Genomic DNA, 26,598 nt, shown 5'->3' with positions numbered 1-26,598 from the left:
TGTTCAGATGGATACAAAAGAGGCTGAGAGCATTGTTTTTATCTTCTTTGAGCAAAACCAAGGCCAATGCTAGTGACTTCTAAGGCTTCCATTTTGCTCAAATTTGGGAAAATATTGCTCCAACACAGTGCACTTGTGACTTTGCCAACAGAAACATGAATTGTCATCCGCAGTTATTTGTAACAATTACAACCATCCATGTTTTTATTCAGACTGTCAAAGCGTATATTGAGCGCTCCCTACAAGAGAAAGAACTGCTGTACTTTGGATACGAAGCCTTCGGAATAACTTTTGTGGATCCTGTGAGTATCTCAAGAATCAATATTTCATTTAGTGTGTGTTCCCAATTCAATGAATGTAGATGTGTCTATTCAGGACACATGGACTCCAGAAGAGATCATGCCTTCAAAATTGAGGGATAAACAAAAGTAAGAATTGAGGAGCACATCGAGACGTTTCCTTGACAATGTTATTTGACACTTACATGTTTCTCAGGGCTGAACGAGAGACTGCAGCAAGGATTACAGAAGAAATAGGAAACCTGATGAGGGAGATCGAGACCCTGGTTGAAGAGAAGAAAAAGGACTCCACAGATGTAGCAAACATATTAGTAGCGCAAGACAGTAAGTGTTTTGCAAGCACATTTTTTATTCTACAAGAAATATGTGGTTACTGTTGAACGAGGCAGCACTTTATGACAAATATGACTGAAGCTCAACTTCACTGAACATGGCTCCGGTGGTAGTTGTCTCCCAGCATTAAGGTTTCGGTTTTGATCCTCAGTCCCCCCTTTGACCATGTCGAAGTATCCTTGAGCAAGATACTGAACCCCCAGTTGCTCCTGATCAGTAGGTACAAACCCCAAAACCAGTGATGTTGACATGTTTAAATTGTAAATAAAAACTAAACACAATGATTTGCTAATCCTTTTCAACTTATACTAAATTGAATAGACTGCAAAGATAAGATAGTTAATGGAAAACTTTATTTTTTGCAAATATTAGCTCATTTGGAATTTGATACCTGCAACACGTTTAAAAAAAGCTGGCTCAAGTGGCAAAAAAAACAACATGCTCATCAAACACTTATTTGGAACATCCCAAAGGTGAACAGGCTAATTGGGAACAGGTGGTTGCCATGATTGGGTAAAAAAGCAGCTTACATGGAATGCTCAGTTATTCACAAACAAGGATGGGGCGAGGGTCACCACTTTGTGAACAAATCCGTGAGCAAATTGTCCAACAGTTTAAGGACAATATTTTTCAACAAGCTATTGCAAGGAATTTAGGGATTTCACCATCTACGGTCCGTAAAATAATCAAAAGGTTCAGAGAATCTGGAGAAATTATTGCACATAACGATGATATTACGGGCCTTCGATACCTCAGGCGGTACTGCGTCAAAAAGCAACATTAGTGTGTAAAGGATATCACCACATGGTCTCAGGAACACTTCAGAAAACCACTGTCAGTAACTACATTTTGTCGCTACATCTTTAATGCAAGCTAAAACTTTACTATCCAAAGCCAAAGCCATTTATCAACAACATCTAGAAACGCCGCCGACTTCGCTGGGCCCGACCTCATCTAAGATGGACTGATGCAAAGTGGAAAAGTGTTCTGTGGTCTGACAAGTCCACATTTCAAATTAAAAAAAAAAAAACTGCGGACGTTGTGTCCTCCTGACCAATGAGGAAAAGAACCATCTAGATTGTTAAAGGCGCAAAGTTGAAAAGCCAGCATCTTTGATGGTACGGGGGTGTATTAGTGCCTGAGGCATGGTTAACTTACACATCTGTGAAGGCACCATTAATGCTGAAGGTACATACAGGTTTTGGAGCAACACATATGTTGCCATCCAAGCAACGTTATCATGGACGCCCCTGCTTATTTCAGCAAGACAATGCCAAGCCACGTGTTACAGATAGTACTTTATTGATTCCTTCAGGAAAATTACAACAGCATAGCTTCGTAGTAAAAAAGTGTGGGTACTAGACTGGCCTGTCTGTAGTCCACATCTGTCTCACATTGAAAATGTGTGGCCCATTATGAAGCCTACAATACCACAATGGAGATCCCGGACTGTTGAACAACTTAAGCTGTACATCAAGCAAGAATGGGAAAGATTTCCACCTGAAAAGCTTCAAAAATTGGTCTCCTCAGTTCCCAAACGTTTACTGAGTGTTGTTAAAAGGAAAGGCCATGTAACACAGTGGTAAAAATGCCCCTGTGCCCATTTCTTTACAATGTGTTGTTGCCATTAAATTTTAAGTTAATGATTATTTGCACAAAAAAAAAGAAATAGGTTTCTCAGTTCAAACAATAAATAGCTTGTGTTTGCAGGCTATTCAAATGAAAATAAATTAAAGGATTTGCAAATTATTGTATTCAGTTTTTGATTACAAAGTACACAACGTGCCAACTTCACTGGTTTTGGGTTTTGCAAGTGCGTAATAGTGTCAAAGCGCTTGAGTACCTTTTTAAAAGTCGAAAATCCATTTACCATTTTGTCTCATCGCTGCCTTGCAAGAAATAAATATGTTGAATTCTCACATACCATTGCATACATGAAATAGAACAGAAACTGTCATGTCAATATTTATTTTACATTTGCAACAGCTGGACTTGTATTATTCCTAATTGCGATATTCTCTGTCAAAGATGTTTCTCCTCCAGAAGGAACTCTTCTATACGACAACATAAAGGTGACCATGACAGCCACACAGATGAACGGCTCTCAACGGGTCCTAATGGACGGTGTCGTCACTGATGACGAGTGCAGGGACTTGCTACGTCTTTCTAATGTGAGTTGTGTGTAGAAATAACTCTTTGAATGTTTTCATGTTTGGTAGATACTTGACTGATTGCTGACGACATTGTCGGTACAGTAGTACTTCAACTTACGAGCTCAGTTGCTGTCATGACCGACATCGTGAATTAAAACAATCAAATCAGCATTGCCCATTGAAATGGATTGAAAACAATTTAATGCGTTGGCCTCCAAAACGGTAACATTTTAAAGGGTACTATTAGGGTTGTCCCGATACCAATATTTTGGTACAGGTACCAACATGTATTTTAGTACTTTTCGATACTTTTATAAATAAAGGGGAACACAAAAATTGGCATTATTGGCTTTATTTTAACAAAAAATCTTAGGTTACATTAAACATACGTTTCGTCTTGCAAGTTTGTGCTTAAAAAAATGGTGAACATACAAGACAACTTGTCTTTTAGTCGTAAGTAAGCAAACAAAGGCTCCTAATTAGTCAGCTGACGTATGCAGTAACATATTGTGTTGTTTTCCATTCTATTATTTTGTCAAAATTATGAGGGACGAACTGTAAAAATGAATGAATAATCTACTTGTTCATTTACTGTTGATATCTGCTTACTTTCATTTAATTTATTAATTTATTTCAGGCAATGACATAAAAAAAAAGTAAAAAGTTGACAACGCATAATATAAATTAATATAGTGCAAAAGGTAATGTATACTATGTAATACATGATTGTCCAGTTTTGCCGGAAAGGGAGTGGGAAGAAGGTAATTTATTTAATCCCACCCCCAGTTCTCCATTCAGTGATTATTCCCATGAGTTTCATTGTTACTTTGTTTTAAGGATTATAATACAAATGTTGTATCATAGTGGCATTACAACAGGTAACAATAATTATTACACTGTAACAAAAAATTGTATTAACAATGTAGGAAGAACGAATATACCAACAATGGTAATAGATGTTCTCTTTTAACATGTTATATCTACACTTCTGTTAAAATGTAATAATCACTTATTCTTCTGTTGTTTGGGTACTTTACATTAGTTTTGGATGAAACCACAAATTTGGGTATCGATCCGATACCAAGTCGTTACAGGATCATACATTGGCCATATTCAAAATCCTCATGTGTCCAGGGACGTATTTTCTGAGTTTTTAAACATAATATACATTTTTTTAAATGAAAAAAGATGTTATGATGCTAACAAAATATCCATGTAATCATAGTAGTATCGACTAGATACTCTCCTGTACTTGGTATCATTACAGTGGTTGTCATGTGTAGATCCACTGATGGCGTTTGTTTACATTTTGACGTTGTGAGCTACAGTGTGAAGTGACGCATGTTTAGGTATTCCTTGTCCTGCAGGGATGATACTTGTAAGAAACGTACTTTATTTTTTGCCATGGAGACAAGGATTAATGATTTAGAAGTAACTAAAACACTGCAGACTAAGGCTGGCCGTTAGCTGCTAACTAGCTAGGAGTCTTAAAGCACGACTTCCTCAGTGTTTCAGTGTAATAACTTCACCTTTATCCTTAGTTTTTAGACCAAAATGTGACTGTTCTCCCTTTTCTGTCTCCACTCTGTGTCTGCTTATAAGTACTCTGTGATTATGCTCTGCCGAACATGCTCCTCTGCTCGCAAAACCAGCAATGTCACGTTTTGACGACGACACGCCGTCATCTCAGTTAAAAAAAGAGGGTAACGGGGACCGGTACTTTTGTGAGGCGGTATAGTACAGAAAATGATTCATTAGTATCGCGGTACTATACTAGTACCGGTATACCGTACAATTACCCTGTATGCAAAACCAACTTTTATCACCTATTGATACCTGCTGTTGTGTATTTGGGATCTGCAAAAGTCCCGAAAATTTGAAATCAAACCGTGGCTGTATAGCAGGGATATTTATAAAACAATCTTGCGTTAATCTTCTCTCCGGCAAACGAACCGTTTGGAACTTGCCCATTTGGTGACCTTTTTCCCAAGTGTGACGTCAGCATGTTTTCCCCGTGACTGCGTGGGTTCCCTCTAGGTAGTCCGGCTTCCTCCCACTTCCAAAAACATGCACCTGGGGATAGGTTGATTGGCCACACTAAATTGTCCCTAGTGTGTGAATGTTGTCTATCCATGTTGGCCCTGTGATGAGGTGGCGACTTGTCTTCCCCAAGAATGCATCTGAGAGAGGCTCCAGCCCCCTCGATACCCCAAAAGGAATGAGCGGTAAAAAATGGGTGGAAGGCTTTGTGCGAATCCACCATTGTAATCCAACACTATAGTCAATAAACTCCTTATTTTTCTTCATCCTCTTGTTGTGGGGCAGACTGGCTCATACATACACATGCATCCTTCGCTGTTGCCATTTTTCTAATACAAAATAGCATACCTCTTGGCCAGGTCACTCTTAAAAAGGAGATTTTAATCTCACCGAGTTTTGCCTGGTTAAATAAAGGATATTGATTGATTGATTGACATAGTTCGAGTGTAATCGGTCAGTAAACTCACTGTCAAAGTGGAGAAACTTAAGTAAGACTGCCTACAATACGGTGCATTCTAAAGAGATCGTCAGAAAGCAGCTTAAAGAGGGTCTGTAATGGCAACATTTTTACCAAAGAACCACCATTACATGTTATCTAGACCAGTGTTTTTCAACCACGGTGCAGCGGCACACTAGTGTGCTGTGAGGTACAGTCTGGTGTGCCGTGGGAGATTATTTAATTTCCCCTATGTGGGTTAAAAATATTTTTGCAAACCAGTATTTATAGTTTGCAAATGATGTGTTGTTGATGTGTCTAGAGCTCGGCAGAGTAACCATGTTATACTCCTCCATATAAGTAGGTGGCAGCCGGTAGCTAATTGCTTTGTAGATTTCGGAAAAAGCGGGAGGCAGCGTGAAGGTAAAAAGGTGTCTAGTGCTTAAACCAAAAATAAACAAAAGGTGAGTGCCCCTAAGATAAAGCATTGAAGCTTAAGGAAGGCTATGCAGAACGAAACTAAAACTTAACTGGCTACAAAGTAACCAACAGAATGCTGGACGACAGCCAAGACTTACTGTGGAGCAAAGACGGCGTCCACAACGTACATCCGAACATGACATGATAATCATTGATGTCCCCCAAAGTAGGATAAAAAAAAAAGAAATATTCTTGATTACTAAAACAAAGCGGATGCAGGAAATATCGCTCAAAGGAAGACATGAAACTGCTACAGGAAAATATAAAAAAAAGATAAAGCCACCAAAATAGGAGCGCAAGACAAAAACTAAAACACTACACACAGGAAAACAGGAAAAAACTCAATAAGTCACGGCGTGATGTGACAGGTCCTGACAGTACACCTACTTTTGAGACAAGAGCTATATTTATGGATGGTTTCTTATGGTTTAATGTCATATCCAACAATTGCGACAACACGTTTTTACGGTCAACCGAGTTTCGTTTTTTAATTATTTCTGCTGTGCCTCCAGATTTTTTCAACGCAAAAGATGTGCTTTGGCACAAAAAAGGTTGAAAAACACTGCTGTAGACAACAAGGAACCGCTTGAAATGTAGAAAAAAATCAGAATATGACCCCTTTACTGTGTAATGTGCCTTTTAAAAAAAGAAAAATTAACTTGAAGATAAGAAAGTGTTTGAAAAACAATACATACTATTATGAAGTAGACTGATTAGGACGTCCAAATACTTTTTGGTCTGTTTTGATTGGTGTCTTTCCGTCTCATTAGATCCAACATGTACAATTAGCTAAGTTTCCAAAGAAGGCGTGGAAAGACTCTCGGACAACAGAAACTTATGGTGTTGAAAAAGCAGAAATTCTTTGTTCTGCTGGGCGGAGCGACAAACCGCTTGGACACCACATCCTTAGAGCAGGTTCAGGCGTGGGCAGGAAGCCGAGCCGTGGACAGAGGGGCAAGCCTCAGCAGCGCCACCTAGGATGTCTCTGACTTTGACAAGAGGGCTGTACAAGCTGGACTGTTGCGATTAGTTTCCAATTAGCCATATGCCCATCCGCAGGCCACTGATCAGTATCAGCCAAATCTCGAGAGAAAGTATGTGATCGCTATTGCCGATTAATGCAGTTTAAAGCAGTACGCAAGGAGGGCTTAATGATTGGTTAAAGGAAAAATATTAAGTTTAATTATTGTGTTGATTTGTTAAACTTTCATTAGCACTCATCATAAATACATTTGAAAATGCACGGGTAAAACATACAGTATGATAGGTATATGGCGATCTCACTTATGCATGATCAGTATCTGAATCCCTATTTCCAGTGTTTAGGAAACAAAGCTGTTGCAAGTTAGTTAAACTGGATGTTTTTGTTGAATCTTACAGGGTTCACTTTGACATTTGATCATGTATAAATAAAAAGGAAATCTTAAGTCTAATTTGCTATGCCAACAAGCAGCGGGACGGCTTGTAACTCAAATTTATACTTGAAGCAGACCAAAAAGACGAGAGACAGCAAAATAATAAGTTGAGGTACCACTGTATTTGCTCTGCAGTGGAAGTATAATCTAGTAGTATGTATATTTTTCCAAAACAATTGTCATCCATTATTCATTTGTTTCTGCTGTCATCATTTCAAGTTGATTGATGTGTGCATTTACTAGGCTGCTGCTGTCAAAGGTGATGGATACCGAGGAAGTCCTTCTCCCCACACCACCAGTGAAATGTTCCAGGGAGTCACTGTCCTAAAGGCTCTGAAGGTCTGTAGAATGTTCACTATTCATGAAATATTGAATAATGAAATATTAGACTTGCACTGAGCACAGCACCAGGGAGGGAAAATAAGCAAATGTTGGCCGCTTGCATCCGCCATCTTGCTCTTTGGGTCTCTACCCAAAGCTTGGGTCCGCATGTGAGGGTAGGAACATAGATAGGCTGCTAAACTGAGAGTTTTGCCTTCTGGTTTTGTTCTCTCTTCACCACGGTGGTCCGGTACATCCCCCTGTCGATTTCAAGCTGTCGCTTTCCCCCTCACTCGTGGACAAGATCAAGAGGTACTTGAACTCCACCCAACTGAGGCAAGACGCCACACCCAACCCACAATGCTCCCTTTTCTGGCTGAGAGCCATGGCCTCAGACTTGGGGGTGCTGAGTCACAGAAGCTTCCCCAGTATATGTTGAACGTCCCAGCTTTGTGAGGCTGCCAGTGGGATGTGAGATGAGATCCTAAGGCCCCCAAACTGGGTTCCGTCACTGCCTTAACTGTGTCTACAAATTCTGTCCATACCTAGGTGGAAGCCAACGTTTGCCGTGAACAGGCTGAGTACCTATACTACCTCAGACACAGTGATAGGCGTGCCCGCATTTGTATCCTCAGACTCTACTTCCTCTACTGAGGGTATGTCATTGGGTTTGAGAAGGACTTTGAAGTATTCCTTCTACTGCCTTATTATATCCTTCATTTTAGGTGAGCAGGGCCTCAAAGCAAAAAACTTTCGGAGGTGTCGGATGGTTTACTAGAACCTCTTCAAAGCCGACTGGAAATTGTGCTCCATGGCCTCGCCAAACTCTTCCCATAGCCAAGTCTCTACCAATTCGCGTTTTTCAGCACATAGACCAACCCTCAAAAGTTTCTGGAATTTTTTTTTCCCCTGATACTTTTTCAGGAACAATTTGGGATCTTAAAATATTTTTTTTTCTTGATAAGAGGTGCTTGGGGAGGAGATCTTGCCCAAAGTGGAGGAGTTCAAGTACCTCAGAGTCTTATTCACGAGTGAAGGAAGAGTGGATCGTGAGATAAACAGGCGGATCGGTGCGGCGTCTTTAGTAATGCGGTTGCTGTATCGATCCGTTGTGGGAAAGAAGGAGCTGAGCCGGAAGGCAAAGCTCTCAATTTACCGGTCGATTTAAGTCCGAAAGGACAAGATCACAGGTACAAGCGGCTAAAGTAAGCTTCCTCCGCCGGATGGGGGGTCTCTCCCTTAGAGTGAGAAGCTCTGTCATCTGGGAGGAGCTCAAAGTAAAGCCGCTGCTCCTCCACATAGAGAGGAGCCAGATGAGGTGGTTCGGGCATCTGGTCAGGATGCCACCCGAACGCCTCCCTAGGGAGGTGTTTGGGGCACGTCCGACTGGTAGGGGACCATGGGAAAGACCCAGGACACCTTGGAAAGACTATCTCTCCAGGCTGGCCTGGTAACGACTCTGGATCCCCCGGGAGGAGCTGGATGAAGTGGCTGGGGAGAAAGGAAGTTTGGGCTTCCCTGCTTAGGCTGCTGCCCCCGCGACCCGACCTCGGATAAGTGGAAGAAGATGGATGTATAGATGGATAGGACAGACAAGCGGTAGAAAATGGTTGGATGGATGAAATTATGGTTAAAATGTAACCAGGCTTTTGAAAAGCCCAGATAAGTGAGAATAGGGCTTTAAAAGTGGAAATGTGGCAAGAGAAGCATTAAGTGGGACTTATGATGATTTTTGCCTTTGCGGACTAATAGATGGAGGTTGTATATTTTCTACACTCGATATAATTATTTCTATCCCCACTATTGAAAGTCGCCAACGTCACCGGCCAAACTACTATAGCGGTAGTGTTGTCACTCCCAGTCAAACCCAATAAGAGAGCAAGGCAACTCACAGGGATACAGAGATAGTAACGTTAGAGATAAGAAATTCATAAACATAGGGCCTGATCTACTGAAGGTTTGCCTGTCCTAAAACGTATGCAAACTTAAAATCTAATATAAAGCTGATCTACTTAATGTTTGCAGAGTGGATTGCGACTGTAAAGTGAGCAGAATAGGGGTGCTATTTATATATGCTGATTGTCAAAAAGTCCACAATACTGGGATGAGAAAATGCAAATATATTACATATACACAATGTGATTTATCAACATTTATCACCGTTTTAGGAGCAGTATCCATCCATCCATTTTTTACCGCTTATTCCCTTTGGGGTCTCGGGGGACGCTGTTGCCTATCTCAGCTACAATCATGCGGAAGGCGGAGTACACCCTGGACAAGTCGCCACCTCATCGCAGGATTTAGGAGCACTATTTTGCGTTTTAAGCAGGTTTTAAAAGGACGCGCAAACCAACACAGTTCCACACACGGCTATGAGAGCGTGCTTGCGCTAAAAAGACAGACGATGAATATAGAATTTCTTCGTTTAATGCTTACAAAAAAGTGGTCTCAATGTAGATGCATGCACTGGACGACGGTTTGCCCTTAAAAAGTGGTACATGTCTCCAGCTTGTTTGAAAACATAGCAAAACGCCACAGGAGGATAAAAGGAATGTGCAGTAAATGAGAGTGTCTCTCTGGTGATTCCCCATATAGTACACACAAAATCCTCAAATCCGCTAAATAATACTGTAATTGATTAATTACTAATTAATTAATAAAGATCTCTGTCGCCCTTATATCCTTAGACGGGGGCCATAATAGTGGAACGATGCCATCCCATTACTTTGTGTCCAAATTTTTGTAATGATTAGGAGACAAGTGCTGGAGAATCTCAAGAGTGCACAAGGGTTTAAAGGATAAAAACAAATCTGAAAGATAAGATCGCCCAATACAATAGAAGCATTTTTAAATCATGAGAGGAACCTTAACATCGATCCTGAAACACACAGGGAGTCAATCTAGTGAGTTTAAAACTGGTGTAATGTGGGCCGGAGGTGCGACATGAAATAACATAAAAGCAGCTCTTTTGTAGGCAGCTCTGTATCAATCGGAGAAAGTGCAGGTGTACCTGTAGTGTTGTGACTAGAGATGTCCGATAATATCAGACTGCCGATATTCTTGGACGATAAATGCTTTAAAATGTTATATCGGAAATTATCGGTGTCTGTTTCAAAAAGTAAAATTTATGACTTTTTAAAACGGCGCTGTACGTAGTGGTACACGGACGTATGGAGAAGTACAGAGCGCCAATAAACCTTAAAGGCACTGCCTTTGCGTGCCGGCCCGATCACATAATATCTACGGCTTTTCACACACACAAGTGAATGCGAGGCATATTTGGTCAACAGCCATACAGGTCACACTGAGAGTGGCCGTATAAACAACTTTAACACGGTTACAAATATGCGACACACTGTGAAGCCACACCAAACAAGAATAACAAATACATTTTGGGAGAACATCCGCACCGTAACACAACATAAACACAACAGAACAAATACCCAGATCCCCTTGCAGCACTAACTCTTCCGGGACGCTAAAATATACACCCCCCGCTACCCCCTACCCATACCCCCCACCTCAACCCCGCCCACCTCAACCTCCTCATGCTCTCTCAGGGAGAGCATGTCCCAAATTCCAAGCTGCTGTTTTGAGGCATGTTAAAAAAAATAATGCACTTTGTGACTTCAATAATAAATATGGCAGTGCCATGTTGGCATTTTTTTCCCATAACTTGAGTTGATTTATTTTGGAAAACCTTGTCATATTGTTTAATGCATCCAGCGGGGCATCACAACAAAATTAGGCATAGCCATCCATCCATCCATTTTCTACCGCTTGTCCCCTGTGGGGTTGCGGGAAAATTAGGCATAATAATGTGTTAATTCCACGACTGTATATACCGGTATCGGAATCGGTAATTAAGAGTTGGACAATATCGGAATATCGGATAGCGGCAAAAAAGCCATTATCGGACATCTCTAGTTGTGACCGACAAATCTATATAATGTCAATGAAGTTGATTTTAAACTTAATTGAAAACAAAAATTGCAAGGATGTTTTCCTTCAAGACATATATGTTATCAAAAGATCAATTATAATACTTTTGGAGAGGGTTGGGCGTGGACGGTTTCAATCGCAATCTGACAACACCACACACAAACATCTCAGACTTAGGAAAACAGGTAATAGATGTGCTTCATTTAAGCTTTTATAATATTGTCTTCATTGAAATCCTATGTCTTTATGGTAACACCCAAAAACAAACCCTGACTTTTTTTGTCTATTCAACAGCTAGCACAGGAAGGAAAGGTTTCCCTGAAGGGTGCACGTTCGTTCTTCGACATTAGTGAGAAAGTGAGGAAGGTTTTGGCGTCATACTTTGGCTTGACTTCCCCGCTGTACTTCTCCTACTCACACCTGGTGTGTCGATCTGCGATCGAAGGTAAGTACATGTAGTATGCTGGTCTGTACTGTCCTGTTCATATACTGTATCAGGGTTTCCCACACATTCATTTATATTGTTGTTGTTTTGTTTTTTTTCGGCTTTTGACTCGCTCGACCGCTCATACAAGCAATGGGACTCTGTCTGTGAATGGAGCTTGTAGTTACATATTATATAAATATGTAAATATTATATAAATATGTATATAAATATGTACATAAAGTGTTGTAATTATATTCCAACTCCGCGTTCTTCTTGGTCATCGCTGCCAAATGAGCAATGTTTTGCACTGTTATACAATTTAATAAATCAGAAACTGATGACATAGTGCCGTATTTTACTTTTTTATCTCTTTTTTTCCAACCAAAAATGCTTCATTAGGGGGTTTTTGAATTAAAAAAATGTTCACAGGGGGTACATCACTGAAAAAAGGTTGAGAACCACTGTTCTAGCCGGGCTGATATACAAATCTTGACTACATGTTAGGTGTAACTATGTATACAAAGTATATTAGTTGTCCCTTGGACTGTGATGATATACAGTATAGGAGTGTAAAATTATCGTATTCATTACGATTAACCAATGACAGTATTATTTAGCGCATTATAGGCCTGATATAAGATCTAAATACCTCGCGCAAAACAGCGCGTGCAATTTATAAAATACTATTAGTGAGCATGTTGTGTGCGATCTACTAATATTGAGTGTGCAATTGTAAAGTGGTGCAGACCGCCTGATTTAAATGAGGATTTTGTGTGTACTATATGGGGCATCACCATAGAGACACCCGTTTACTGCTCATTCATTTTATCCAACTCCTTCTGTGGCGTTTGGCTATGTTTTATTTTTTTTATTTTTTTTGTCCTGTCCAGCTTTTCAGGCACATAATATAGTTGATGTAGATGCTCATATCGGCTGTTCAGATTTACTTTACAAAAGAGAAGTGTAGGATACTTCTCTTGTTGCCTTATATTTATTTTACTTTATCAAATCTATTTATATTATCATTTGGTGCAGCCGGGCCAGAGCAGGAGGGAATAGAAAGAGGAAAAAAAGGAAGACAGAGGGGGAAATTGTGGGGACAAGAGGGAGATGAAAACAACAACTGCAAACACAACAACAAAAACAACAATAGAGCAACATCAGCAAATAGGATATGTACAAATATGATAGTAAAAGTGATAGCAAAGAAGCAGTTAGCGAAATAAATAATACAGAAATGACAATGAGCAATATTACTCTACAAATGGAGCATTACAAATACCAATAGAAATAGCGATATTGATAATGAACAATACCAATAATTTACCTCTATTATCAACAACTCATGCAACAATACATATACATAATGATAACTAGAGATAAAGAAGAATGCAGAAAAATGGAAGAGAAGAAAGAGATGCACCCTATATTAACCTGTAGATTGTAATAGTAACAATAGGTTAAACTTTGTCAGTGTGCCATGTGTTACCCAGTTTACCCTAGGGTAGGGGTAGGGAACCTGTGGCTCTTTTGATGACTGCTTCTGGCTCTCAGATAAATCTTAGCTGACATTGCTAAACACCATAAGTAATGATTAATTCCGCTGGTAATCACAATGTTTAAAAAAAGGTCAAAATATAAAACATTCTCATGCATTTTAATCTATCCATCCATTTTCTACTGCACCCGTTTAAGAAGTCGCATTAATAGTAAGAAGTATTTTATTTATTAATGGTTAGTTTCAGAATAACAATGTTATTAAAAAGAATAAGAGACTTCTTGTACTCTAAAAATGTTGGTCTAACTTAAAAATGCACCCATTTAGTTGTATTCAGTGTTAAAACATATGATATGGCTCTCACGGAGATACACTTTAAAACATTTGGCTTTCATGGCTCTCTCAGCCAAAAAGGTTCCCGACCCCTGCCCTAGGGCAACAACGTTAATATATGTTTGATGAAAGGTGATTATGTATATGTACAGAATGTGTATATGTATGTTTGTACAGTGAATGTTTATGTACAGTATGTGTATATGTATGTTTGTACAGTGAATGTATATGTACAGTATGTGTATATGTATGTTTGTACCGTGAATGTGCTATGTTTTCAAATAAGCAGGTGACAATTACCACTTTTTATGGGCAAATAGTCATACAGTGCATCTCCATTGACACCACTCTTTTTTTCTCTTACTGCTGAAGGTGCATGAGAGTGAGGCTGCACTACTCTGCTCAAGACGCAAACAATGGATACTTAAAGAAGTTTTTATCATAAAGTATTTACAATCGTAATATGTATTCTATGTGAATTAACAAATATTAAAGGACACCAAAACACATCAATTTAATTTGTTTTAATACGCCACTTAAGTCGTCTAGCAGCTATCAAATTATAAAAGGATGTTGCTGGATAGACAATATTATTTTTTTATTTCTGACCGTCCAAATATGTTGAAACGTACACAACGAACGGAGGATTCTCTGTTCATCGTCTGTCAACACCCATCACCAAAACAGTGATGGGTGTTGATAAATCACAACACGCATCCTGTTTAATACATTTACATTTTCTCCTCCCAGTATTGTGGGCTTTATGACGAGCAGCATTAATGGATTGCACGTCTTATTCTGCTCACTTTACAGATGCAATCCACTTTGTCTAGTCTATATATATATATATATATATATATAAATATATATACACACGTATACACACATACGTGTGGGTGTGTGTATGTGTGTATATATATATATATATAAATATATATATATATATATATATATACACACATGTATACACACATATACGTGTGGGTGTGTGTATGTGTATATATATATATATATATATATATATATATATGTAGGTGTGGGAAAAAATCACAAGACTACTTCATCTCTACAGATCTGTTTCATGAGGGGTTCCCTCAATCATCAGGAGATTTTAATGGAAGCATTCACATACAATGTTTTATATAGGGCACATGAAACAGATCTGTAGAGATGAAGTAGTCTTGTGATTTTTTCCCACACCTACATATTGCGCTCTACCACGGTATCGAGCACTATTCTCCGGATAATCCAATCAAGACATATTCCGCTCCAAATTGACATTTGTTGAGCACTGTACGACGATCCGAAATGGAAAAGTTCAGCATCGACTACTCCACGAAGAACATTCCCATACCCGCGCAGAAGGACTACAAGCAAAGACTCATAGAAAAGACGGAACACTTCCTAAGAAGGATGCGGTGGAAAGCACACTTTTTCCACCACCCTGAAACAAAAGGAACGCAAAAGGAAACTTACGGATTCAAATCTACCAAGAACCCACCCACAGTCAAGGAATTAAAGGACTTTGAGAACGACATGCTCAAAATGATACAATCAGTCAAATTTAAGCCAGCCCGCAACCCATTCCTCACCAAGCTGAAAAATGACACGGAGCGCATCAAGAAAGTAAGCAACCTCATCATAGCCGCCGATAAAACCACAAACTTCTACAGAATGGACATACCAGAACATAACTCTTTACTGGACAAAAGCATCACCAAATCATACAAAAAAGCGCAACCCAACACTTTACAGAACATCCACCTGGAAAACAAGCGGATCGCAACCGAACTGGACATTGAGGACAGGGTGGACGCCACAGCCAACAAAGAAGCCTTCATCACACTGAAGGACCACAAACCCAACTTCGCAAATAACCCAACATGCCGACTAATAAACCCAACTAAATCCGAAATAGGAAAAATCTGCAAAATAATCCTGGACAGAATCAACGCAAAAATCAAGGACAAAACACCACTCAACCAATGGAGAAATACAGCAGCAGTAATCAAATGGTTCAACAACATCCAAGACAAACAACAACACAACTTTATCTCCTTCGACATCGAAGAATTTTACCCTTCCATCACGCAAGACCTACTGACCCAAGCACTAAACTTCGCCTCGGACTACGACTCAATCACAGGCAATGAAAGAAACATCATCATCCACGCAAAGAACTCCATACTCATCCACAACAGTACACCATGGCAAAAAAAGAACAATTCAACATTTGACGTTACTATGGGGAGTTTTGACGGAGCAGAAACGTGCAAACTCGTTGGGAGTTTCCTCCTCTCCCAGCTTGCTAGCCTCAACCTGAACCTTGGTATTTACCGTGATGATGGACTGGCAGTGTGCCGCGCCTCGCCAAGGAGCAGCGAGAACACCAAGAAGCGCATATGCCAAATCTTCAAAGAAAACGGCCTACGGATCACGATTGAAGCCAACAAGCAAACCGTCAACTTCCTCGACGTCACTTTCAACCTGAGAAATAACAGCTACCAACCATTCACGAAACCCAACACAACACTCCAATACGTGCACCACGACAGCAACCACCCACCCACCACCACGAAAAGAATACCTACCGGAATTAATAAAAGGCTATCGATGCTGTCATCCAGCAAAGCTGAATTCGACCAAGCAACCCCCCCGTACCAGAAAGCACTTGATGAAAGCGGATACAACTTCACCCTCACCTATGAACCCACCCCAGGAAACCAACCAAAAAAGAGCAGAAAACGAAACAATATCATCTGGTACAATCCGCCATTCAGCAAAGACGTCTCAACCAACATCGGCCGCAAGTTCCTCACTCTGATCGACAAACACTTCCCCAAAGGCAACACCCTAAGAAAAATATTCAACAAGAACAACATTAAATTGAGCTACAGCTGTATGAATAACATGCAACAAATCATTTCAAACCACAACAAAGCAATTGCAAAAGGACTGCCTACCCCCAGACTAAACGACTCTGAAACCAATAATGAATGTAACTGTCGCAAGAAACCTGATTGCCCTCTCAACGGAAGGTGCTTACAGACATCAGTCGTTTACCAAGCAAAGGTAATACGCAAGGACATTAACACATCCGACACGTACGTAGGATTAACCGAAGGAGCGTTCAAAACAAGATGGAATAATCACAACGCCTCCTTTAGAAACCAGACTTTGCAGAATTCTACCGAACTCAGCAAACACATTTGGAACCTCAAAGACAATAATGTTGAATATTCAATAACATGGCAAATTCTTGCATCCAGCACACCTTACAACAGTGGTAATAAAAGATGCAACTTATGCTTAAAAGAGAAACTGTTTATTATATATCATCCAGAGCTATCATCCCTCAACAAGCGCAGTGAAATCATTTCAACATGCCGCCACAGGCGGAAACACCTCCTAGGTAACACATGAGCCAATCACCACACCCTACGCCTGCTTGTACCCACCCACTCTGTGCCCTATATAAACCATTGTATGTGAATGCTTCCATTAAAATCTCCTGATGATTGAGGGAACCCCTCATGAAACAGTAGTCTTGTGATTTTTTCCCACACCTACATATTGCGCTCTACCACGGTATCGAGCACTATTCTCCGGATAATCCAATCAAGACATATATATATATATATATATATATATATATATATATATATATATATATATATATATATATATATATATATATATATATATATATATAATTTTCTTTAGTTTAATGTTGCCAGGATGTACCAGCCTGGAGGGAGAGTGGAGAAGAATGTTCTGTGTGCCCAGCACACAAGTCAAGTTCACTTTCAGTTCCGTCAATATCATGCAACCTTTGTGGACAAAAGCACAAGAGACGGGCGACCGTTTTAGAGATTGCTCTGATCTTTAAATGGCTCGGCACTCTTTCACAACGCTGGTTTTGCTATTGTTTATACTTGCTCTGTTTTGTAGAATACATTTTTCAACTTCACCCCTTATCATTTTAGACCGTGTTAAAACAAAAGGATCTGGGTAGACTCTCCCCTCGTAAAAGGAGGCCTCCAAATAATACCAATGTCATCATGCATGCTTAAATATCATTGAGTTTGTCACCATTTTGTGTTCTTCATCATCCAGAGAAGCAGGAGAACCGTGAAGATCCGAGCCATGCGGTCCATGTTGACAACTGCTTGCTGGTGTCGGAGCTCAATGAGTGTTTAAAGGAACCTCCTGCGTACACACAGAGGGACTACAGGTGATCGCACAGTCCTTGTTGCTGTCCTCCATAGAATGATCCCAATGCAAATACTGTTTGTTTACGTCCAACAGTGCAGTACTTTATCTGAATGACGACTTTGAAGGAGGAGATTTCATTTTCACAGAATTGGATGCCAAATCCGTCACGGTATTATCAACAATTTTATTATCAATGTATACAGTGGAACCTTGATTTACGAACTTAATTGGTTCTTGAATAGAGTTCTTAAATTGAAAAGTTTGTTTAGTAAAGCAAATTCATCCATCAAAAACAATGTAAAATTTATAAAAGTTTCCAACCTCCACAAAAGTCCATATTTTAGTCAAGGTTTGTACAGTTTGAACACAATAAAAAGTGCTACACAGTACCGTATATCAAACAAACATAACAAGTAGGTGATGGATCAACTGTCTCTTTATTAACAAGCCAAAAAACAACAGCTGCTGTCCTCTTTATGCACTCCTGTGCCAACACGTGCACACACACACACTGAGAAGTCCCTATGGTGCCCTCACAAACGATCAGAAATCGCAAAAATCCTTAACTATATTGCTACAATAATACAATTCAATTTACGGTACATTAACATTGGCAAGGAGGAGCTGACTAGTAAGAAAGGAGCAGACATACAGCATGTTAAATATCTATAAATGTGTGTGCGAAAGACAATCTGCTCATCCGCTGTGAAATAAGTCTGCTTTAGCATATTTTTCAAGAAAAATCCTGTCTCTTAACAAAGCCTGTGTGGAGGTTTCTCTCCCTAGTGGGTTCTCCTGACACTGACAAAGCTTCACGCTAGTATGAAAGACTGGTGTTAGCAATGTCTATTTATTTGGCAGCACACACACGCAAGGAGACCACCCCCAACTTTCTAGTTTCTGCTCTGTGACTTTTCAGTCTCTCATTGTTCAGAATGCGTCCGCTCAGCAACACCAACTCCAACAACTCCAACAACTGTGTCTCGGTCCGGCTGTTGCTAATAAGTATGGTAGGTGATTGGAAGGATCCATCCCAGCTGGGTAATCCAATAACCTGCCAGCTGTGCTTCGAGGCCGGTCCTTAGACACCACGCTCCGCCGCAGACCACGCCCACCTCCACAGCCTGCTTTGTTGATTCTTCCATAATTGTGAGCACCATTAATTTACTCCTCAGAAATAGTCTTTTTTTTTTTTTTTAACTCCACAGCAGTTAGCTCCTTCTTTTCACTCTGATCGGTCTTTTGGAGACTAATATGGAGTTGGCCAAATGGACAAAACGTGTCAAAAAGCAAAAAACACGAAGGTACTGATGTGTCTTTCTGGTCTTGTCACCCCTTCCCGGGCTGAAACGTGACACGGCCGTGCGGATGGATCATAAGAGACGTCGGAGACCTGCTCAGTCGCTTTGTGGTTAGAGCTCAAACCCCGGCCGAGTCATACCAAAGACTATAAAAATGGGACCCATTGCCTCCCTGCTTGGCACTCAGCATCAAGGGTTGGAATTGGGGTTTAAATCACCAAAAAATATTCCCGAGAGCGGCCACCGCTGTTGCTCACTGCCCCCCTCACCTCCCAGGGGGTGAACATGGGGATGAGTCAAATGCAGAGGATAATTTCACCACACCAAGTGTGTGTGTGAGACTATCGTTGGGACTTTAACTTTGCTGAACTAAAGGTAGCTTTATTACAAGCGAGCGTCATTATTCAGGATTGCAGTACCTGGAGGATGTCAAGTCAAATATTGTTTCTCTCATAACCTGGAGAGGCCATACCACAGACTTATATTCCTTCTTCCTATGTCACACCCTGACCATGTAAGGAGATGTTCATTTGAAAGTGTCTTCAAAATCACTAATTTAAGTCGTATTAAATGTTGGCTTTGAGCTAAATAGGATAGGGCTATCACTTTTGCATTCCGAAGTCCCAATTAGAGCCTCTTTTCCTACAAGAAGTGATCCAATCCACCTGTAAATATATCAAACTAAGGGGCCTTATCTTATTATGTGCTCAAACTGAAATACCACTATTTGATTAAACTTGGAAACTTTAAACTTGAAATATTGTGTCTCTCCTAACCTGGAGAGGCAGAACCACAGTCTTTTATTTCTTCTTCCTGCGTCTGGGTGTGTGGTAATTCAGAAGAACACAACCTCACCATGTATTGTGATGTTCATGTGAAAGTGTCTTCAAAACAACTAATTTAAGTCATATTGAATGTTGGCTTCGAGCAAAATAGGTAGTCTCTTCTCAAGGATAGGGCTATCACTTTTGCATTCCGAAGTCCTAATTAGAGCCTCTTTTACTACAAGAAGTGATTCAATCCACCTGCGAATATCAAACTAAGGGGCCTTATCTTATTATGTGCTTAAATCAAAATACCACTATTTAATTAAACTTGGTGGTTTGGGTTCTCTCTGAGTTAATTAACTCACGTCAGTACACACACCTAAGCTCTGAGAAGTGACGAGTCATGTTCTGGGCACTTTAGCACTGCTTTTTGCCTGCAGGTGTGACACAAAATGAATGACCGAATGAAGTGTTCGTACAGAGACACGGTTCGCATAATTGGCCCGTAAATCAAAAAGTTTGCAAATAAAGGGGTTCGTAAACCGAGGTTCCACTGTATATTATTATTTCACTTCTCTTCACACAAGCCTGTAGTTTGAGACCTACTGCTCTGCATTTCTAACCCGGTGTGTCTCCAGGCGGTGGTACGGCCACAGTGCGGCCGCGTGGTCGCCTTCGGAGCCGGGAAGGAAAACCCGCACGGCGTGAGAGCTGTCACCAAAGGTCAGAGGTGTGCTGTCGCTCTGTGGTTTACCTTGGATCCGGCTCATGAGGAAAAGGTACGTGACAAGCAGTTGCCTTAAACCAGGGATCGGCAACCCAAAATGTTGAAATAGCCATATTGGATCAAAAATACAAAAAAGTAATCGGTCTGGAGCCGCAAAAACTTGGAAAACTTATATCAGTGTTATAATGAAGGCAACACATGATGTGTCTAATTAGCTATATTAGCCTACTATCAAAATTGCTATGTGTCGCAGGCTGACGCAAATCTTCATTGACCGAAATGTTGAATTGTAAAATGTATTCTACATATTTTTACAACATTGGAAATCATTAGTAAAACTCCTCAGTGGGTGAGATAACTCCTGGAAATGACTGTCTTAGAATGACCAAAGGTATAGATGTCCGAGTTAAAGAAAACATCTTCTTCTAATGGATTTATTACAATCTTTGCAAGCCGGGTAATGTTTGCTGTGATCTGGAACAACATGGCGCACAAATAACAGAAACGCAGCCAATATCACATACAGATCATGTGTCATGAAACATGGAAAAATAAACTAACTGCACATGAGTAAAGGAAATTAAATTAGCTCAATTGTAGCTACAAATGACTTGATGAATTAGCGTGGACCCCGACTTAAACAAGTTATAAAACTTATTCGGGTGTTACCATTTAGTGGTCAATTGTACGGAATATGTACTGTACTGTGCAATCTACTAATAAAAGTTTCAATCAATCAATCAACGAGGCATAATGATGCGATATGTACATACAGCTAGCCTAAATAGCATGTTAGCATCGATTAGCACTCAACACAAAACGATAACATCAACAAAGCTCACCTTTGTGCATTCATGCACAGCATAAAAAGTTTGTTGGACAAAATGAGACAAAGGAGTGGCATAAAACATGTCTTTCTGTGGCAGCGTCGGAGAAAGTTGTACATGTAAACAAACTGTTGAGTCACAGTACACACAACGGTGAGTTCAAAGGCCGCTGAAATTAGTAGGACAAAACGGCGCTGGCCAAATACTCTCAACAGTGAAGCATACACATATTAAACAGTGGGCTTTCTAACAATTAGTAAGGTGTGTGTCGTGTTTGTCCTCCTACAGAAACTATATTACGACAAAAAACATATTTTTCACCGCATTTTTTTCTATTTCTATACATTTTGGAAAAGGCTCCATGGAACCACTAGGGCGGCGCTAAAGAGCTGCGGGTTGCCGAGGCCCACCTTAAAATTGTTAACCTCTAACTCTCACGGTCTACCTTTGCAGGAGAGAATCCAAGCTCAGGGTATGCTGGAAATGTTCTCCACCTCCGTCAAGTCAGACTTCATCTCAAACGAGGGTCAAGCAGAGCAGAAGGCTCAGTCAGCAGATGACAAAAAGGCACAAGCGGTCAACACAGACGTCAAACACAAAGATGAGCCAGTGGACCAAAAAGATGCCAAACTTGCAACAAAAGTCCAGCCAAAAACTTCAACAACAGACTCTCAGGATGGCAAAGACGAGTTGTGATCAAGGTCTGCAGTATATATTTTTTTTATTTTTTTTTACATTAAGGTCCAAGAATGTCTTGTAATGTATTTTATTTAATAAAATGACATGACTTTCAAATACTCTCCAATTGAACACTTTTACGTCGCACCTTTTCCTGACTGAAGGTCTGGACCAGAAGAACAGAATCACTTTTTTTTCAATCAACGACTCACGATCGGCGCTAACGAGCCCAGCTGACTGTCACCAACGTCAACATAGCAGAAGAAAGCCGGCATGTTCTCGGTTGGAAAAGGAAACACAAACAGCAAAATGTGAGGACCCTCAGTCATTGGCTGCTATTCAAGATGTTCCCATGTCCTCAGGTCGGATGATGTCATTCCTCCTCCACTCTTTATGTTTCACTTAATGACATCCATTTCATATTCTTGCAAAACAATTTTTGTGTGAATGCTCCAAAGCAAAATTCATCTATTTATTATTATTCAACTACTTCAACTTTTTCTTCTTCTCCAGATTTTGGCGCGCTCTACATTCCACATTTTTCATCCGATTCAAACCGTTCCAACTTCAAACTTTTCAGCCTATTCTGGAATCGCGGTCTTTCCCTTGACAAATTAGAAAAAAATCCCAGATTTTCCAGAAATCCTGGTTTTCTGGGACATTTTTCCCCATTTAAAATTAATTGACCATTTTTCAAACATTCACCATTTCCACGTTTTTTCAACCTATTCAAACCATTCCACCTTCAACACATTCCACCAACTTGGAAATTAAAAACATTATTTTTCCAAGTTTAAAAAAATTCCAGGACTTTCCAGAATTCCTGGTTTTCCAAAGCCCCATTTCCAATCTTTTTTCTGGCGACTACTCCTCCCACATTTTTCAACCCACTTCAGCCGTTCCACCGTCAAAACATTTCTCTTAATCAGGACAAAACAGTTTTGTTTTTTTTTACTGGAAAAATTCCCGTTTTTCCCAGGAATTCCGTAATACCATCTCTCATTTCAACATTTCTCGACCGATTTGAAAAATTCCAACACCAAACATTTCAACTCATTCAGACCATTAAAAAAAAAAATCCCACTTTACCTGAAATTCCCATTGAAATCAACGTTCCACAAGTCCCACATTTTCACCTGATTCAAACAGTTTCCACTTCAAACTATTCAGCCTATTCAGGAATTGAGGTTTTTCCCTTGACAAAATTCAAAAATTCCCATATTTCCCAGAATTACAGGTTTTCCGGGACATTTTTCCCCATTCAAAATTGGTTCCAAACTTCCACCATTTCCACATTTTTCAACCCCTTCAAACCATTCCACATTCAACATATTCCACCATTCTGGGAATTTTCCAGAATTCTTGGTTTTCCAAAGCCCTATTTCCGCCCTTTTTTCTGGCGACTACTCTTCCCACCTTTTTCAACCGTCAAAACATTCCTCTTAATCAGGACAAAAAAACTAAGTTGTTTTTTGAACTGGAAAAATTCCTGGATTTCCCGAAATTCTAGGAATTCCGTAATACCGTTTGTCAATTCAACAAGTTACTACTTCAACATATCTTGACCGATTTAAAAAATTCCAAAACCATCTCATTCAAATCATTTAAGTTTTTTTTGTTACCATTTTCAAGAAAATTACCCAAAATTCCCAATTTTAGGGGAAATCCCATTTAAAGCTCAATGGGTCAAAACACGCTGAGGCCCTCCACAAGAAGGGACAGAGGCTAGGATCCTTCAAAGTCTGTACAAAGATGTTGAAGATGTTATACGAGTCGGTGGTGGCGGGCGCCTTTTTGTATGTCGTGGCTTGCTGGGGCAGCGGGCTGAGAGTGAGGGACACAAACAGACTGGACAAGTTGGTAGAGAAGGCCAGTAATGTGGTGGGAGTGGAGCTAGACTCTCTGGCGGTGGTGTCAGAGAGGAGAAGTCTAGCAAAACTCCTAGCCATTATGGACAACACCTCTCACCCACTACACTTGGACCTTGCAGAGAGAATGAGCACAGTCAGTGGAAGGCTCAGACTCCCAAAATGCAACACGGAACGACACAGGAGGTCCTTCATACCGACAGCCATCAGACTGTATAATGCATATGTTCCTTGACTGTACTTAAATGTAGAATATATTTATACTATTTATATATTATATATATTATATATTATTTAGTATTATTATTGTCTATTGTGAGCGAACTGTGGTGCTGAATTTCCCCAGGGATCAATAAAGTACTTTCTATTCTATTCTAAATCAATGGGACATTTTTCAAAGTTCCACAACCCTTACATTTTTTATCTAATTCAAACTGTTCCAACTTCAACATATTCAGCCTATTTGGGAATTATGTGCTCTACTTCCACAATTATATATATATAAAAAAAAAATTCCAGGACGTCAATTCAACTGCTGCTCACTGCTCCCCTCACCTCTCCCTCTCTGAACAAGGGTGATGGGTCGAGTATAATTTCGCCACACCTAGTGTGTGTGTGAGACAATCATTGGTACTTTAACTTAAAGGCCTACTGAAATGAGATTTTCTTATTCAAACGGGGATAGCAGGTCCATTCTATGTGTCAAACTTGATCATTTTGCGATATTGCCATATTTTTACTGAAAGGATTTAGTAGAGAACATCGACTATAAAGTTCGCAACTTTTGGTCGCTAATAAAAAAGCCTTGCATGTACCGGAAGTAGCAGACGATGTGTGTGTGACGTCATGGGTTGTGGAGCTCCCTCACATCCTCACATTGTTTACAATCATAGCCACCAGCAGCGAGAGCGATTTGGACCGAGAAAGCGAGGATTCCCCCATTAATTTGAGCGATGATGAAAGATTTGTGGAGGAGGATAGTGAGAGTGAAGGATTAGAAGAAAAAAAAAGGCGAGGGCAGTGGGAGCGATTCAGATGTTATTAGACACATTTACGAGGATAATTCTGGACAATCCCTTATCTGCTTATTGTGGAACTAGTGTTTTAGTGAGATTATATGGTACCTGAAAGTCGGAGGGGTGTGGCCACGGGTGTGGTGACCGCCAGTGTCTCCGGTGGGAGGAGGTAAGAGAGTCCGCAGCTGCAGGAGGACGCAAGCTCCGCTCATGTCTACGGTAAGAGCCAACTTATTACCCCAATTTTCTCACCGAAACCTGCCAGTTGACATGTGGTCGGGAACCATGATCGCTTGAACGCTCTTCCATAGTAAAGCTTCACCTTCGGGAATGTAAACAAGGAAACACTGGCTGTTTGTGTGGCTAAAGGCAGCAGCAATACACCGCTTCCCACCTACATCTTTCTACTTTGACTTCTCCATCATTAATTGAACAAATTGCAGAAGATTCCGCACCACAGAGGTCCAGAATACTGTGTAATTATGCGATGAAAAGAGACGACTTTTAGCCGTGAGCGGTGCTGGAAGAACATGTCCGCTACAACCGGTGACATCATCATACACGTCATCATTCCGCGACGTTTTCAACAGGATACTTAGCGGGAAATTTAAAATTGCAATTTAGTAAACTAAAAAGGCCATATTGGCATGTGTTGCAATGTTAATATTTCATCATTGATATATAAACTATCAGACTGCGTGGTGGGTAGTAGTGGGTTTCAGTCGGCCTTTAACTTCAGCATTGGAGCATTCACACGCAATTCCTTCAGGAATTGTCTCATGTAGTTATTTTTACTGTCTTTTAAACATCTAATTAAAATGTCTTAAGTATTCGGTGCTGTCGAAGTTAGCTACTATTAAAATGAGTCATTAAGTCTCTTAACCTGTTTTTTCGTTCCTAATTGTGTCGAATAAATCATTATTCATGTATTTGACCAGATAAAACACTGTTTGGTTCGTTTCTTGATCATTTCAAATGTGTTGTCTCTACCATGAAAAGTTGAAAAACTTATTCAGGTGTTACCATTTGGTTTATACTTTCCAACCCTCCCGGATTTTCCGGGACACTCCCGAAATTCAGCGCCTCTCCCGAAAACCTCCCGGGACAAATTTTCTCCCGAAAATCTCCCGAAATTCAGGCGAAGCTGGAGGCTGCGCCCCCTCCAGCTCCATGAGAACCTGACTCAATGTTGTGACCCTCTTGATCATGACAATACTGCCATCTACTGTACATAGAACAGAATGTCTGTTCTGAAGTACAGTAAAGACACGTAACTTCATCACGTCCCCTGGTTATTGACTCCAACCCAATATATTACACATTCGACAAGCAAAATGAAGAAATACGCTTGCAAGTTCCAGAACGATTGGAAACAAGAATTTCAGTTTATCCAGGAGAGTTTGAAGGGGAAGGTGTATGTTGCCTGTAAATTTTGTAAAACAGACTTCTCCATTGAACACGGTGAACGGATATACTCAGCCATGAACGGTCAGTCAGCAAAGCACAAAGCGTCCGCAACGCA

General features: G+C 40.3%; 1 protein-coding gene across 2 annotated transcripts in view; it reads left to right on the top strand.

Moving 5' to 3' along the window:
• p3h1 (prolyl 3-hydroxylase 1) overlaps positions 1-24,439 on the top strand; it is a 34,869-nt gene extending 10,430 nt beyond the window's left edge. Inside the window, exons 6-16 of one of the 2 annotated variants that reach the window (XM_061887811.1) lie at positions 213-302; positions 376-428; positions 496-623; positions 2,661-2,803; positions 7,400-7,495; positions 11,714-11,864; positions 17,794-17,911; positions 17,986-18,061; positions 20,599-20,739; positions 21,968-22,215; positions 22,357-24,439. In XM_061887811.1, the coding sequence (XP_061743795.1) occupies positions 213-302; positions 376-428; positions 496-623; positions 2,661-2,803; positions 7,400-7,495; positions 11,714-11,864; positions 17,794-17,911; positions 17,986-18,061; positions 20,599-20,739; positions 21,968-22,210 (1,239 nt within the window). In that variant the 3' untranslated portion in view covers positions 22,211-22,215; positions 22,357-24,439. Of the gene's footprint in view, positions 1-212; positions 303-375; positions 429-495; positions 624-2,660; positions 2,804-7,399; positions 7,496-11,713; positions 11,865-17,793; positions 17,912-17,985; positions 18,062-20,598; positions 20,740-21,967; positions 22,310-22,356 lie in introns of those variants that run through there. The other variant, XM_061887802.1, reaches the window with a different exon arrangement.
• The last annotated feature ends 2,159 nt before the right edge of the window (positions 24,440-26,598 follow it).

Source organism: Nerophis ophidion, linkage group LG02, assembly GCF_033978795.1.
Source record: "Nerophis ophidion isolate RoL-2023_Sa linkage group LG02, RoL_Noph_v1.0, whole genome shotgun sequence".
Lineage (NCBI taxonomy): Eukaryota > Metazoa > Chordata > Actinopteri > Syngnathiformes > Syngnathidae > Nerophis > Nerophis ophidion.
This window is presented reverse-complemented; position numbering and strand designations above follow the sequence as displayed.